Source organism: Enhydra lutris, unplaced genomic scaffold (assembly GCF_002288905.1).
Source record: "Enhydra lutris kenyoni isolate GAN:26980312 unplaced genomic scaffold, ASM228890v2 scaffoldscaffold48, whole genome shotgun sequence".
Taxonomy (NCBI): Eukaryota; Metazoa; Chordata; class Mammalia; order Carnivora; family Mustelidae; genus Enhydra; species Enhydra lutris.
In genome coordinates, this window is record NW_019154132.1 from 12997861 (window position 1) to 13011559 (window position 13699).

The following is a 13699-nucleotide window of genomic DNA, read 5'->3' on the forward strand; positions in this document are numbered from 1 at the left end:
GCGCCCTGTATTTTTTTTTTTCTAACCAAGAGGTGTCCTTAGCAGTTTCGAAGCTTCCTATGCTGTAAAAGGGATGAGAAGTTTTTCAGATGATTTCCACGGCCAGGGAAGCCTGTAGCCTGCGTGAGATCTCCCTTTCTGCCCCAGTCTGAGCCCTGATCCATCGTAACCTTTCTGTTTTTGGAGAGAAAGAAAAGCTGGTGTCCCAGGTGTCCGTGTGTCCCGGAAGCAGGGGATCAGGCAGACGTTCTTCCTTCCCCTCTACCTCTTCACGCCCGCACCTACCCAACAGGCGTCTGTGGTTTTCTGGAGGAATCTTGGTACAGGGGCTGTGCTGTGTGGAGGCCCCCAACCTGCCCCCAGCCAGAGGCTGCAGCTCTGGGGGACCGTCCAAGTCTCAGAAACGAGTGCTTCTCTCGGCAAGGGCTCGGGTTGGGGAAGCAGCAGTTTGAGCCTGTTCCGTGCCCAGCTCCCTGGGAGACCACAGGCGGGTCCCTCATCTGGAAAGAGACTCAGATGTCAGAGGCAGCCACTTGAGTCTAGTAAGCCTGAGGGGCTGTTAGGCAACCCAAGCGGGGACGTGAGAACATTGTTCCCAGGGTCCCCTTTTGTTCTAGTCCCTCTTCCTTCTTCCCCCATCCAAATAACCAAGTTAAAGAACGGTCTGACCAAGTTCAAGCAGGTCGATCGTTTCAGTTTTGAAACTTTCCAGAAATGAACATCTATTTCCCATTAACTCTTTTTCCCCTGGGTTCTGGAACTTTGTTTTTTCCAAAGATTTTTTTTTTTTTTAATCTCCCTTCTATGGAACCAGTAACTTCATGGCATGAGAAACCCCCTCACACAAATTATCCTGAGCCTGACTTTCTGAGCTGTTAGTCACTCGAGGAGCTGCCTGTGTGAGGGGTGCTGGGCAGAGGGAGGTCACGTCTCTGCGGCAGAGCCTGGAGGGTCTGGGGCCGCCTCCCAGCCCCCCTGCCGGCCCCCAGGGGCAGTGCTGGCTTTGTCCAGCAGCCAATGAGACACTGTGCACATTTGAGCACATAATGAGCGCACTCTGATGGTGGCAGCAGGCGATGACATCACGGCCCTTTCTTGGCCTCTCTTCCCACTTGTCTAATGGGGTTGTCTCGGTACCCCCTGCCCGAGAATTCATGACCCTGAGTTTGTAAATGGCTTTGAACTAAAGGTATAGATTCCAGCGATGGTCACATGTGGCCCCGCCCCGCCCCACAGGGGGACCCTAGAAACACACATGGGCAAGGGCAGCTCTGCGCTGGCTCAGGGCTCTGAGGGGGCTTGTGGGGTGAGGAGGCCCTGATGGGAGTCTAAGGCCAGGACCCGGGAATGAGGAGGAGGGGCCGGCCCTATGCGACACATGCCGGCGGGGAGAGGCTGCTTATTCCAGCAAGCCAAAAAGGAGCTTGGCTGTCTAACAAGTTGGTAGCGTCGTGGCGTGTGACGAGCCACTTAACTCCCTTGGCTTTTATATCCTCGTTTACATTTAGATGTGGTGACCTCTTGGGCCCCTCAAGGCCCTACTGTCTATTGAGCCACACATGGTAACGGAAAGCCCTCCCCGCGGCCAGCGGCCCCCTGGGTCCTCACTTTCCATGCTTCCGTCCCCCTGGCCACCTGCAGATGGCGCCCGTCTGCGGTCTCCCTTCTTTATGCCTCCCAGTTTCTCTCTGACCGAGTGGTTCATACTAAGATGTTAATGACTGGCTCGTTTCGTGAGTTTTTATCCAAGAGAAACTTGCGTTTTTAAAGGGAACGCTGGGAGAGAGAGAAGATCTTTAAGTCCAGAGGAAGGGGCTCTCTCTCGTATGGGCGAGGGGCCCCTACAGGGCTTGCTACACTAGGGTCCTCTGGTGCTGACAGCCCACTGTAGGATGTGGACATTTCCGATGTCCCCGTATAAGATCCTGAGCCTCCCCCCGCCGTCCCCGCCCAGGGAGTCATAGCAGTCAAATTGTTCACCGGGGGCTGTCACTCAGGGCCTGAGTTCAGCTCTAACCTGCCATTGTCCCTCCCAGTGGGAAGTGTGGCCACCTTCAGGGTGCGTGGCCTCTGGCTGTGGTGGCTGTTGCCAGGGCTGGCAAGGGGGAGCTGGGTGGGACCCACTTCTATGCACAGGGGCTTCCCTCTTTTAAAGACCTGTCCTATCCTGAGATGACCGAATTGCAAGGGTGTGCTGATTTGATGAGTTACGAAACATAATTTAACAATAGTAATTTCAAAATGAGAGTATAAGTGCCCAGGGTGGTCTGAAGGCCACCTCGAGGGAGATTGCTTTCATTCATGTCCTTCTAAAGTCAGGGGTGAGAAGCAGAGACCCTCCTTGACACGGTTGGATGGACAGTATTAGGCTTAGACCCATGCCTCCATCCCAGAGCACAGGAGGAAAGTGACGTACCCACAGCCGCCCACTTCGCTCACAAGGAGAAATAAGCCCACATGTCCTGGCCTCCATCTCTCTGCTCCATTCCCCAGACCCTCTTACCTACGGCTCTTTAAACATCTGATGAGTAATCAGCCCACACATTAAGCTGAGAACGTTTAGACTCCGAGGTCTTCTATCCCAAGACACTCTTTAAAAAGTCTAAATGCAGGCAATTGTGTCCCACACTCTGGCCTCCCACCTGCTCTGTGGACTTCTTGGAAGATTCAGAGAATTAATGGAATCGGGGCTTGCGAAAGGTGAGCGTTTTTGGATTCCCCCACGCAGTCGGGGCTGCATTTGGCGTTAGCCGCGCCTTATTTTGTTTGTGCAGCAAGTGGGAGGCACCCCCACGGGCCGGCCTCTTCTCCTGTCCCCACAGAGCACCAGACACGAGGCCCCATCACAATGAGTCCCCGTCCGTCGCTGGGAGGCCCAAGGCAGAGTTGAACAGGCCCAGGTCTTGTCTAAAGCAGGGAACCTCACTTCTCCCCAGATGCCCGCCCCCACCCCCAACAGCAACCCCACGCTTGTAGGACCTATGTCCTTGTGCCGAAACCACACGTCCCAGCCCAGCATTTCGCCTGGAGACTTGAAACCTCCCCTTGTGGCATAAAGAAAGCAAAGTGAGAAGGCCAGCCAGCTCACCATCCATCTGAAAGTGCAGGCCGTTGGGAAAGCATCCCACAGGCAGGAGGGTGGCCAGGGAAGAGGACAGGAGCTCACGACCCCCTTTCCCAAGTGGTGAGGGGCTCGGCCGAGAGCCCGCAGACTTTCAGAGGATACACCTGTGTGCGACACTGTTTCCCAGAACCAAAAGCTTCTTCCCTGTTTCTTGCAGCTCGGAATGAACAGGAGGAACAAGAGGAGAAGAGAGAGATCAAGAGGAGGTTAACTCGAAAGGTGAGCGGCTTCTCCAGTTGGGAGCTGGGACAGGTCAGGGTGGGCCCCCCGGGGCGGTGCAGCTGGAAGCCCTCTCCGCGGTCCTGCTCCCCGGGCGTGAGAGCGAGCGGCTCTGCACTCAGCAGCTCCTGTCTCGGGGACGGTGGTCAGCTCAGGGTCAGGACCTGCAGCCCTTCCGGCTGGTGACATTCTGTTGCCTGACTTTGTGGCACCCACCCACCCTCAGACAACTTGACGGCCAGTGCATTATACTTTCAATCACAGAGAATATTTTGTTTTTTAAAAATTCACCAAATTCCCTAAAAATTCACCTCACCAAGCTTTGGAAATTCATTGTCAAAATCAGTAGTTCAAATATAATGCAGTCACGTGCCTGAGAGTTTCCCTTGCCGCCTCCGAGAGGACTGCTTACCTGACTGAGAACCGACTGACTGTATTATGCCAAGTCCAATTTGAATTACTGATTAGGAAAATGCCAAAAGTACTGATAAATTTACTGAAGATGTTTGAAAAGCACTTCAAGCCATAAGGCTAGAATTTTTATGTACTTTAACCCCAAAAATAGATGGCCTGGCAGCTCAAAGTAGACCCAGAAATGGATCTAATTCTGTATGAGTGGCCCTAATAACAGACTCTTATTTGAACCTATTCTTGGATGGCGATGATGAGTTTAATTAATTGATAGCACGTAAGACATAATACTGTATTCTGTCTGACTAAAGTGTTTTTAATCAGCCTCCTACAGTGACCATCTTGAGAGAAAGATACTCAAATCTTAGAGACAGTTAAGAGATCCATTAAAATTAATTTTTAAAGGTTTATTAATGGATTTTGTCTCCCTAGAAATATTACATAAAGGAAGAAATTCAGAGATCCTAAAACACCATACCACTTACTAGGGTGATGATTTGTGTCTCTTGGACTTTCTCTCCCTTGGGGCAACCCAAACATCTGGTGACGAGCCAAATGGCTCCCCAGTTATGAGGAGTAGGATAAACAAGTACCTGAAGGGCCAGGTGATGGGCTGCACCCCCTCGGTGGGGACCTCGAACGAGAGCTAGGTGACCTTCATCTGGGTGCCCTCACCCAAGTCACAGGCTGATCTTCCGAGTCCCTCAGAGCCCCGGTCCTTGGGCGCAGGGCATCCCCCTTCCAGAGCCTGGGCAGTGAGAGGGTCTGGGCAAGGGGCCCAAGCTTAAGTGTACCCTTGAAATGACCAGGGTATCCAGAGCAGGTGGTAATAACCCCTCCTTTCTCATACAGAAAAGCTTAGACGTTCAGAAAAAAAAAAAAAGAAAAGAAAAAGAAAAAAAAACTTTAAATCAAATTTTCATCAGGTTCACTGGGGTTGATTGCTGGGCCCAGAAATTGTCCTGAACTTGAGGGGTTTCTTGCTAAAAACTCGTAATAGGAAAATACCGATGCATACGCTTCGTTCTTACAGAAACTCCGCGAACGGCATCATTTGCAGCAGAGCAAGGGAAGGAGGCTGCTAGGGATAGGGGCCCCCAGAGAGCCCCTCGTTTTTGCAGGGTTCCCAGAGTGAACTGGCTCGTCTTCTCCCCATTAGGAAAACTGCCTGAGAATGTCAGCACCTGCCTTCCCTGGGACTGGCTCGGGGAATGGAAAATAATGAGTTTAAGGGAAGGGAGAACTGTTTTTATGGGAGAGGCTGGAAGGAGCTTTTACCTCTGTTCTTGCCACAGCTGATGGGAGCCTGCCAGCAGGTAGCGGATTCTGTAAGGCCTCCCGGCCCCGGCCTGGTGCTTCCCCTCTGGATCCTTGAGCATAGCGAGACCACATGCCAGTGGTGGCGGCCACTTTTCAGTTACCCGCAGCCCGAGGATTTCCTCAGTTCAGTTCCATGTACTTTTAATGTACTAGTGAGAAAAATGAACCCCAGGAACTGATGCTGACAGCAACACAGCAGTCTTTTTTTTTTTTTTTTTTTTTTTCAGCCAAATTGAGACTAACCTAAAAATGACAGGCTCTGTCTTTTAAGGAATGCCAGCCTCCCCCTTCAGAAAAGATGCTAGCTAGCTACATGAATGGATGGGAAGAAGGAGGGAGGGAGGGAAAGACGGAGGGGAGGAAGGGACGTACACTCGGGTCAAGTTGTACTAATTAGTGGGATTTGGGTCTCAAGTAATTTACTCTTCAGTACCTGGTTTCAAGTGCTATTTCTGCCATAGATTAGAACATAAGTTGACCAAACCCTTCTCCCAGCCCACCATCCCTGGAAACCTGACTTGAGCCCCAAAGATCATTTCCTCATCCTCTGAGGAGGGAGGTCCATCAGCCACCAGCCCGACGCCCCTCTGGGCACCGAGGAGCCAGGAGCACAAGCTGGTGCTCAGGGGAGTGGGCGGTGGGGGGGGGGTGGTTGGTCACTGGGTAGCTGGCCTCCAAGCCACCTGAGACGCTCCCAGGGAAAGAAGGGGGTGCCCTCCTCCCTCCCTCCCTCGGAGCACATGGGTACAGTGCCCTATTGATTTGGAGAGATGCTGTCTAGAATCTCCATGGGACTCAGGCATGACAAATAGTCCCTGACCTTTAGATCTAACATTCCGTCTTTCTGTTCACTCTGGACTTTGCTGTCCAGTCTATTAGTAAAATATCCAGATCGTGATTTCCAGAAAACACCACTAGAAATTTCATGCTTAGCCTTGTTCTGGCCACGGTGCACTTAGAAACTAACGCTGTTTGTCCAGCACCCCGTGGTAAGTCTTGCCCAAGAAAAGCAAGGGATTTCGAGTGGGTGTCCTGTAGCGGGGAGAATACAGGAACGGTGAATGTTTGTACTTTCATGATAGTGCAGAAGCTGCTAAAGAAAGAGCGGACGGTGTCGCTCCAGAAGAAGTCAACTTAGTGGCGGGAAAGGAAAATAGAAAGGTCAGCCTGGTGCTGTTCAAGTACTGAGGGAGGGTGCTAGCGATGGGGACAGGGAGAAGCTCTTCTGCCTGGAGCAGCCCAGCCCCGCAGACCCATCCCATGGGCCTGGCCCCCGGCTTCCCTGGCACAAACCCAGCCTTGCTCTGCGTGTGGGGACTGGCTTTTCACGTGAACTTCTCAGGAGCAGGGTCCCCTCGGACCTCCTCAGTCGTGCCTGAACACCCCTGAATTTGCGTGATGTTTGCATGTATACCCTCTGTGTCTCACATACACATGCACACACGTGCAAACTGATTTACAAACTCAGCCTGCAGAGCGCACTCAATCTGACACATGGTCGTGGACTCACAAAACCAAAATGGGACAAGAGTGTGGGGTAAGATGTCACCTGCTGGGAGAAGGGACACAGGTGTGGGAAAACACACACCCACGCAGGCGGCGGAGTGGCTTGTAAGAGGCGCTGTGGTGTCGCTAAGGGACTGTCTGTCCGGATCAGCCAGTAGGCAGGTGCCAACCAGGTATAACCAAGCTCGTCTCTCTCAGGGTCCTGGGAAAGGCCCAGGCGTCTGAAGCCCTAGGTCCCCAGCCATGGCCCGTCCCTCACTTGCTGGGGGAGGTGTTGGTGGCCTCTCACCGTCCCCTGGAAATTCACAGGCCAGGCCATCTAAACTCCTCTGGCTGACGGGGCCCATCTCTCCTTCCCTGCAGCTCAGCCAAAGACCCACAGTGGAAGAACTTCGAGAAAGAAAGATCCTCATCCGTTTCAGCGACTACGTGGAGGTGGCGGACGCTCAGGACTACGACCGCAGGGCCGACAAGCCGTGGACCCGCCTCACCGCCGCTGACAAAGTAAGCAGAGGGCCAAGGGGTGGGGTGCTGGGTCCTCGTGCCTCAGTTTGCCCTGTGTCGGCTTTCCCACCTGCTGCCTGGAGCCCGCAGTGAGAGCAGCAGCGGAGCCGAGGCCCCGGGGTCCCTAGGGGAGTGCTGAGTGGCCGTGGGGCCTGCGGAAGGTGCCGCTTCCCCAGCTCCTTTCCCCCAGGGCTCCAGGCACTCTGCGGAGCGCTCACTGAGCCGCGTCGCCTGCTGCAGAGAAGGCACAAGACATCCCGTAACAGCAAATGACAGGGCAGCCGGGGGCAAGGCAGCCTGGGAGGCTGGGCCCAGAGGAGCAGAGTGGCACCCGTTCGGGCACAGAACGGTCCACGAGCACTGGGCCCCACACTCAGCGCAGACCTTCCGGGAAGGGGACCCTGTCCTCGGCACCCGCGAAGGCTCACACAGCCTAAAAGAGACCAACTCACTGTGTCTGCCGTTATTATAACCGCACAGTAGAAACGGGACACAGATCGCAGATGGCAAAACCTGCCTCGCTGCGCTGCCTCCTCGTCCGTTTGGAAAACAAAGAGTGACCTGAAGTTGAGTTTGTTTTATAGGAAATAGCGGCATCATTCTTGGGGCGCCTGGGTGGCTCAGTTAGGCATCTTCAGGCCTCGATCTTGGGATGGTGGGTGCAGGCCCTGCCGTGAGAGACACCTCATTCTTACCTGTCCGCCGGACCACGTATCACAATGAACCTCTGCTTCATAACCCTTTGTGACTCCAGTCATCCTGAGAGACTGGAGAGCTAAGGGTATTTAAAAAAAAAAAAAAAAGTATAAATTAATGACTACATCCAATGTGCAAGAGACACTGGGGGCCTCTCTTGAAGAGTCCTGCCTTCGTCCCATGAAGTCCCAGGGCCAGTGGCTTTTATAAGAAAGCGAGGCCCGCTTTTATGAGTGGCGAGGTCCTCCGCAGCAGCACTCTGGCCTCGGACCAATCGCAGGGAGCGTGAATGCAGACAAGCTGCTACACTTGGGTGGAAATGATGGGGCCCGAGGCAGACTTTCCAGAAGGGTTTTCCATGTGGCACGTCTCCTGCACAGGTCCTGGTGAATGGCAGCCTCTGCCCTCCTTTTAAACGTAGCACCCCCTCACCCCCACAGCAGGCGGCTGTGGTGAGGGACCCCGGGGACTGGACCCACCATCCACTAGACACACACAGACCCAAAGACCCAGTCCCCAGGGAGTTGTGTCATGTAAACAGGAATGGAGGAAGGGACCTTGCCCTTTGGTTCACCCTCGGACCGCAGTGTGCTTGCTGACCAAGAATTCAGGGGACAGGACAGCGTGACCCCACGCGTGCATGCTGAAACTGTGCGGAGCAGGCAGGGAGGGAAGCCTCTACTTCCGCACAAGCTGCTTCAGCAGTGGAATAGGAAGTGGTGCCACGAGGCTGATAAACAGGCACATGGGGCCGGCCCGCCTTCTTTGGGGGGAGCCCGGCTGATCCTACCTAAAGAATTTCAGCCCCCGGGGAGGAAGTGATGCCAGGGACCTTCTGTCCCACTCAGTCCTCACCACTCCTGGCGATCTGATGCCCTCCCCTCGGCCACAGCTCCTCTCTGTGGGCAGTGCTGGAAGGAGGTGGCCGTTCACACATAGCCCACGTCCTTGGTAATGGCACAGGTCTCCTCAGTCAACAGAGCTGTAAACGAGTGAGTGCTTTGGAAATCAAAGTGGGGCGATCACCTATTCCCTTAATTTGAGGAATTTGACCCACACCTTCTAGAAGGATCCATCCTGAGGTGTCCCCGTGCTTGTGGTGAGCTCAAAATGTTTACCTAAGGAAGACGAGAGGCTGACATTTAAATGTGCCCTCGAGACCCCGGGCGTGTGGGGCAGATCTGTGCGGCCTACATGGCGGTGCTCATGGAGAGAGGAAGACAGTTCGGGCAATATGCCAGATCTCGCCATTTGTCGTTTACATTTAGCGAGAGGGGGATTCTTAGTAGGTTCTGGGGGATTTTTTTTTCCCGTCCCAGTAAAAGAGGTCATTTTCCGTACTTTGTGTCTTATGGCTTTGTCCAAGAAAAGAGAAAGTAAAGACGAACTCCTTTCCGTCTGCCTCTGCTGCATACTCACGGCCTCTCTCCATTCCAGGCTGCCATTCGAAAGGAGCTCAATGAATTTAAAAGCACTGAAATGGAAGTTCATGAATTGAGTAGACATTTAACAAGGTTAGTGTATCGAGGGGTCCTTTATCCGCTTTTCCAGCTCATGCTGTAATACTTGCTTCCAGACTGAAACTCTCCCATCTGCCGCTGGGTCGCAAGATGGGGGGCAGGTGTGGTGGGGGGAGGTAAAAGGTCAGCATGAAGTTCCCCTGTGGTTCTGAAGCTTGGAGACGGAGCATGACAGCCCAGGTTAAGTGGAACCTTCGGAAAAGTCTAGTTTTTAAATGATCCGAACAAAAGACCTGATTCAAGATCTTAAGTGCTAGGGCCACCAATAATGCCAGAGTGGGTCTTTATGGAAACTGGAGCTGAGAAGAAAAGACCACTGACAGTTTATAGCCAACCCTGAGCAAAAATGACAAATCCATATGGCATTTCCAAGGTGGGTTCGCTCCTGTGATTCCATGTCCTCCTGTACACCTTCGGGGAAACTGAAGCACAGAGAGATTCAAGGGGCTGATAAAAGGTCGCGTGGCTAGCTAGTGACAGTGACAGAGTCATCAACTCCATTCTTATGACTCATACCAAACAATGCCCAGGTGATCATTTTAGAGAAACAGGACGTACCAGCTCTGTAGTGCGTGGACTTAGGGACACAGGTTGGCCACTCCACCCAGCTGCGGGCCAGCAGGGCCATCCAGTGGGACCCCCAGGAGCTCTGGAGTAAACCACTCAGAATCAAAGGTGAACCCCATGGGCCCCAAGGGCTGGAGGAGTGCTGCAGGCGTGTGCCTTTGGGTGGAGGTTTAACCAGATTCAACCCAGCACTTGTGAGCAATGGGGCATCTGAGGGTGGAAAGCTCAGACCCGGGAATCTGGCTCCTTTAGTAGCCCCTCAGTCTTGATCTAATTATTTGTTTTCCCAGGTTTCACCGACCTTAACAGTCAAATTCCTCCTGAGTGCTATGCTGTCTTCAAAACATAAATTTATAAGAACCATAAGTGCTGGTATTTATTCACTTCCCCATTATGATGTAAATCTTCTGAACTGCCTTTTTTTAAAAAAGAAGAAGAAAAATAAAAGGAAACGTGATGAGGATTCTCTTTGCGAAAACGCGATGGTCACCGCTTGGCGGTCAGAGCCACTGGCGCGACCGCAGATACTGAGGGCCCCGGCGGGGCAGACGGAAGACGGCCTCTCCAGCCAGGCCCGGCAGACCAGCCTCCTTGAGGCTCGTTTGGGCCCCAGCGAACCTTGTCCCCTGGAGTGTGTGTCACCTGGGTCCAAAGAAAGCCAAGGCAGTGGGTTTGGCCTGGAACGGACTGTGCAAAGCAAACGGTCAGGTGGGCCTTCTAGACTTGGCCAGATACACTGGCTCTAGGCGTGGCGTCCAGCTCAGGGGCTGCTGCGGGGGAGCACTAGCCTCGGTGGCCCCCGTCCCTTCTCTCTCTTCAGCCATCATCCAGACAGTGAACAAAAGGGAAGATGCTTTTCTGGGGGAGTCTGTGGTTGACCGTCGGTCCCCAGAGTGTGTGTGCCCCAGGTGTGGAAGGCCGCCACGGAGCGCCTAGCCTGTCCCCGCAGACTAAGCTGAGCTGCCTTCCAGGGAGCCCTGGTTTAGAAGGGGAAAGCGGTCATCTGCTCAGTTCAAATGAACTCACCCATCAGTGTCAAAAAGGCCCAATGTCATGGGTGATCTGACGCACACGGCCACCGCTGTGGTGCTCCTATGGTACTCATGCGTCGGAGGGCAAGGACCCTGTTGAGGACAGAAAGGCTGGGGTACGAGACTGCTGGGCTGGTGTTCCTCATTTTCTCTGTGCACCCTGGGGCCGGGGACTGCGTGGCCTGGACGTGGACGAAGAGCCTCCGAGTCTAGGACCCGTGCATGCCAGCCAGAGCCCCGGCTTGCAGGACTGACGTCCGGCCACAGATGGATGGGTCCTCCAGAACCATTCGATGGCCTTCTAGTCTCCTTTCTTTGTACTGACGAGTTTCTGCAGAAGAGCTTCAGGGTTTGGCATATGGCAGAATCGTGCAAACACCAGCCACGCCTGCCCACGCTGTACCTTCCCGCTCCTCTCTGGAGAGACCCCTTCCTCTCCCTCATGATGCTGGTAAGGCTGATTGGAGGTGTAGCTCTCACTGTCCCATGCGCTTGGGACCACAGAAGGCAGTGCTCTTTTGACAGAGGGACACTGAAGATAGGATGTGCAGTGAGAGGAAGGACAGCCCCCAAACCCCAACAACTATCTTAACGAGGCCCGTTGCAGCTTCTTCTGTTTTCCTTCCTAACAGTCCTCGTAGGGCCCTCGACCCCACAGCTCTGCCTGGCCTTCTGGAGTGGTCTCCCAGTTACCTCCATTTCTCCAGGTAATGGCTCGCTCCCCTCCACATGTGCCCAAGAGTTAGTTGCCAGATTGGCCTTCACAAAAAAGGAGTTACCCAGTTCCCACCCCAAAACGTGTGGCAAGCGTTACTCTGGGGACCCACACCCCTCCGGGAGGCCATTCATTTCGCTTCCGGCGGGCGTTCACGGCTCCAACAGCTGGCATGAAGCCAGGAGCTGGGCCTATTTTGGGGAGAGCTCAGGGCAGGTCTTGAGGCGGTGCCCACTGTCCACTTTCCTCGTAGCAGCTGGAGTGAGCACGCCACTGCCCCGCCCCAGGAGGGGCGCCATCACTAGATCCTTTTCTCTTTGAATGTTGAGTCTGAATAGTTAACTGCCGTGGGAAGGTATCGTTCAGGGAAAACACGGTCGGGATTTTAGTGTGGCTGTAAACACAGCCTTCCCGAAAGGCTTACTGACGTTTGAATGTGCAAATGGTATGACGAAAGATGTCGGGCTCTTTCGTTTGACTTCTTGACGGCAGGCATTGTTCCAGGCAGAAGTGCCTGCCTTGCCAGGATTCGAGTCCGAGCTTCCTGTAACTCCCCGCTGGCCTCGTGCGGCTCCCAGGGCCCTGGTGTGCTGGTCAGGCCTTCGCCGGGCCCAGGAGCGAGTCCTAAGGGAACTCCTTGCCTGGACTCCTCCTCCGAAGGCCAGCAGCTTCTCTGCTGGCTTCCGTTCTTGGGCCTCTGAGGCCCAAGAAACGTGACGCCCAAATCGATTTCCCTGCGGCAAGCCAGCAGCCCAGGTATCCTGCCCAAAGTGCCCTCCTGTTGCAGTCCACGTTGAGCACGGAAGACAGGGAACACAATTTCCACTTCCATTCCTGCAGAGCACCCTCTTTGAGAAGTCAGTTGCGGAAATTAGGGGTGAACCTTCCACACCCCTGAGATCTCGCCCGCCACCATCAAAGTGGGCTACTTGAAGCCCAGTTTAGGGGGCTCGGCCACCTCAGTGGGCCACAGGATGGGGCATCTGCTGTCTCTTTCCTGCCGTGAAATCTTGAGGTCTTTACAGAAATCTATCCAAATTTCTCTTCTGCCATAGCGTTAGGACAACTGGAAGATATTACAAAAAAAAAAAAAAAGGTGAGATAGGCTAGATGGTTTAAAATGCATCCCTTTTCTAAAAAAGCTGCAGTTCTCAAAGGTCTTGTGCATATACATCCCCAATGGAGCCTTTTGTCATTTGGATTAGTGTGAGAGGAAACATGAAATTTCCCAAATCTAAAGGTTTCCCTCTCGAAATCAGACATTGCCCCTACCCACCCCCACCATCTGTAACGGAAGGGACTGCCATCGGCCTACTTGCTCTTTCAAAATTGCTGATCATTTCCTCTCCAAAGGCCCTCAAAGCCCTGTAAAACTTTTAAAAACTTTAGCCTTTATGTCAAATTAGAGAAACCAAACAATGTGATGGTAGATGTGATAAAAACCGGAGTTTATTTTTCTCCCGCTTATGAACGTGTATTTATATTTGCGGAATGAATATCGTGGTGTGTGCTTCAATGAATGGGATGTCAGGCTCTCCCTGTGCACGGCGGTGGGTGGAGGTCACCTTAAATGACTTTTTCTCCCCATCCGTCTGTCAATCCCCAAACTAGTTGCTTTTTCCAGTTGCTTCCCAGGTGTCTGTACATAGTTTGTCTTTGTATAGGAGCGCTCTCCTGTGTTCGAATTTAACAGATGATGGCTGTATGAGGAAGACCATGTAAACAGAATACAAACTAAACTGGATCTCTGTGGCCTAGGTTTTGTACATACAGAAACTGCATGGTATTTAAATTATTGTTTGTCTCTGATGATGTATGCAGTTTCTTTAAAAACAAATCCAAAAAAAAAAAAAAAGTCTAAAAAAAAACCATTTCCTTGACTCCTGTGTGTTTTATCCACCATTGAAGATAGTTCGGCTGAGGACAGGGTTTGGGAGGAAGGCAGGTCCGTCCATCAGCAAACAGAGTTATGGAGACAGAAAACTACCTTCTGTATCAGCTGGTACCCGGTGGCGGGGAGGGGGGGGCGGGGAGGCTGACCGCACAGAAATTTGAGTTCTTCGACTGAAAGATACAGCGCCCAACT

At 53.1% G+C, this 13699-nt stretch overlaps 1 protein-coding gene across 1 annotated transcript in view; it reads left to right on the forward strand.

The window, feature by feature from the left end:
- The window catches only part of LOC111156742 (phosphatase and actin regulator 1), a 552659-nt gene extending 539185 nt beyond the window's left edge, over positions 1-13474 (forward strand). Inside the window, exons 11-14 of the mRNA XM_022517799.1 lie at positions 3282-3343; positions 6944-7084; positions 9218-9294; positions 10158-13474. Of these exons, the coding sequence (XP_022373507.1) occupies positions 3282-3343; positions 6944-7084; positions 9218-9294; positions 10158-10173 (296 nt within the window). The 3' untranslated portion in view covers positions 10174-13474. The remainder of the gene's footprint in view (positions 1-3281; positions 3344-6943; positions 7085-9217; positions 9295-10157) is intronic.
- Positions 13475-13699: the final 225 nt, after the last annotated feature.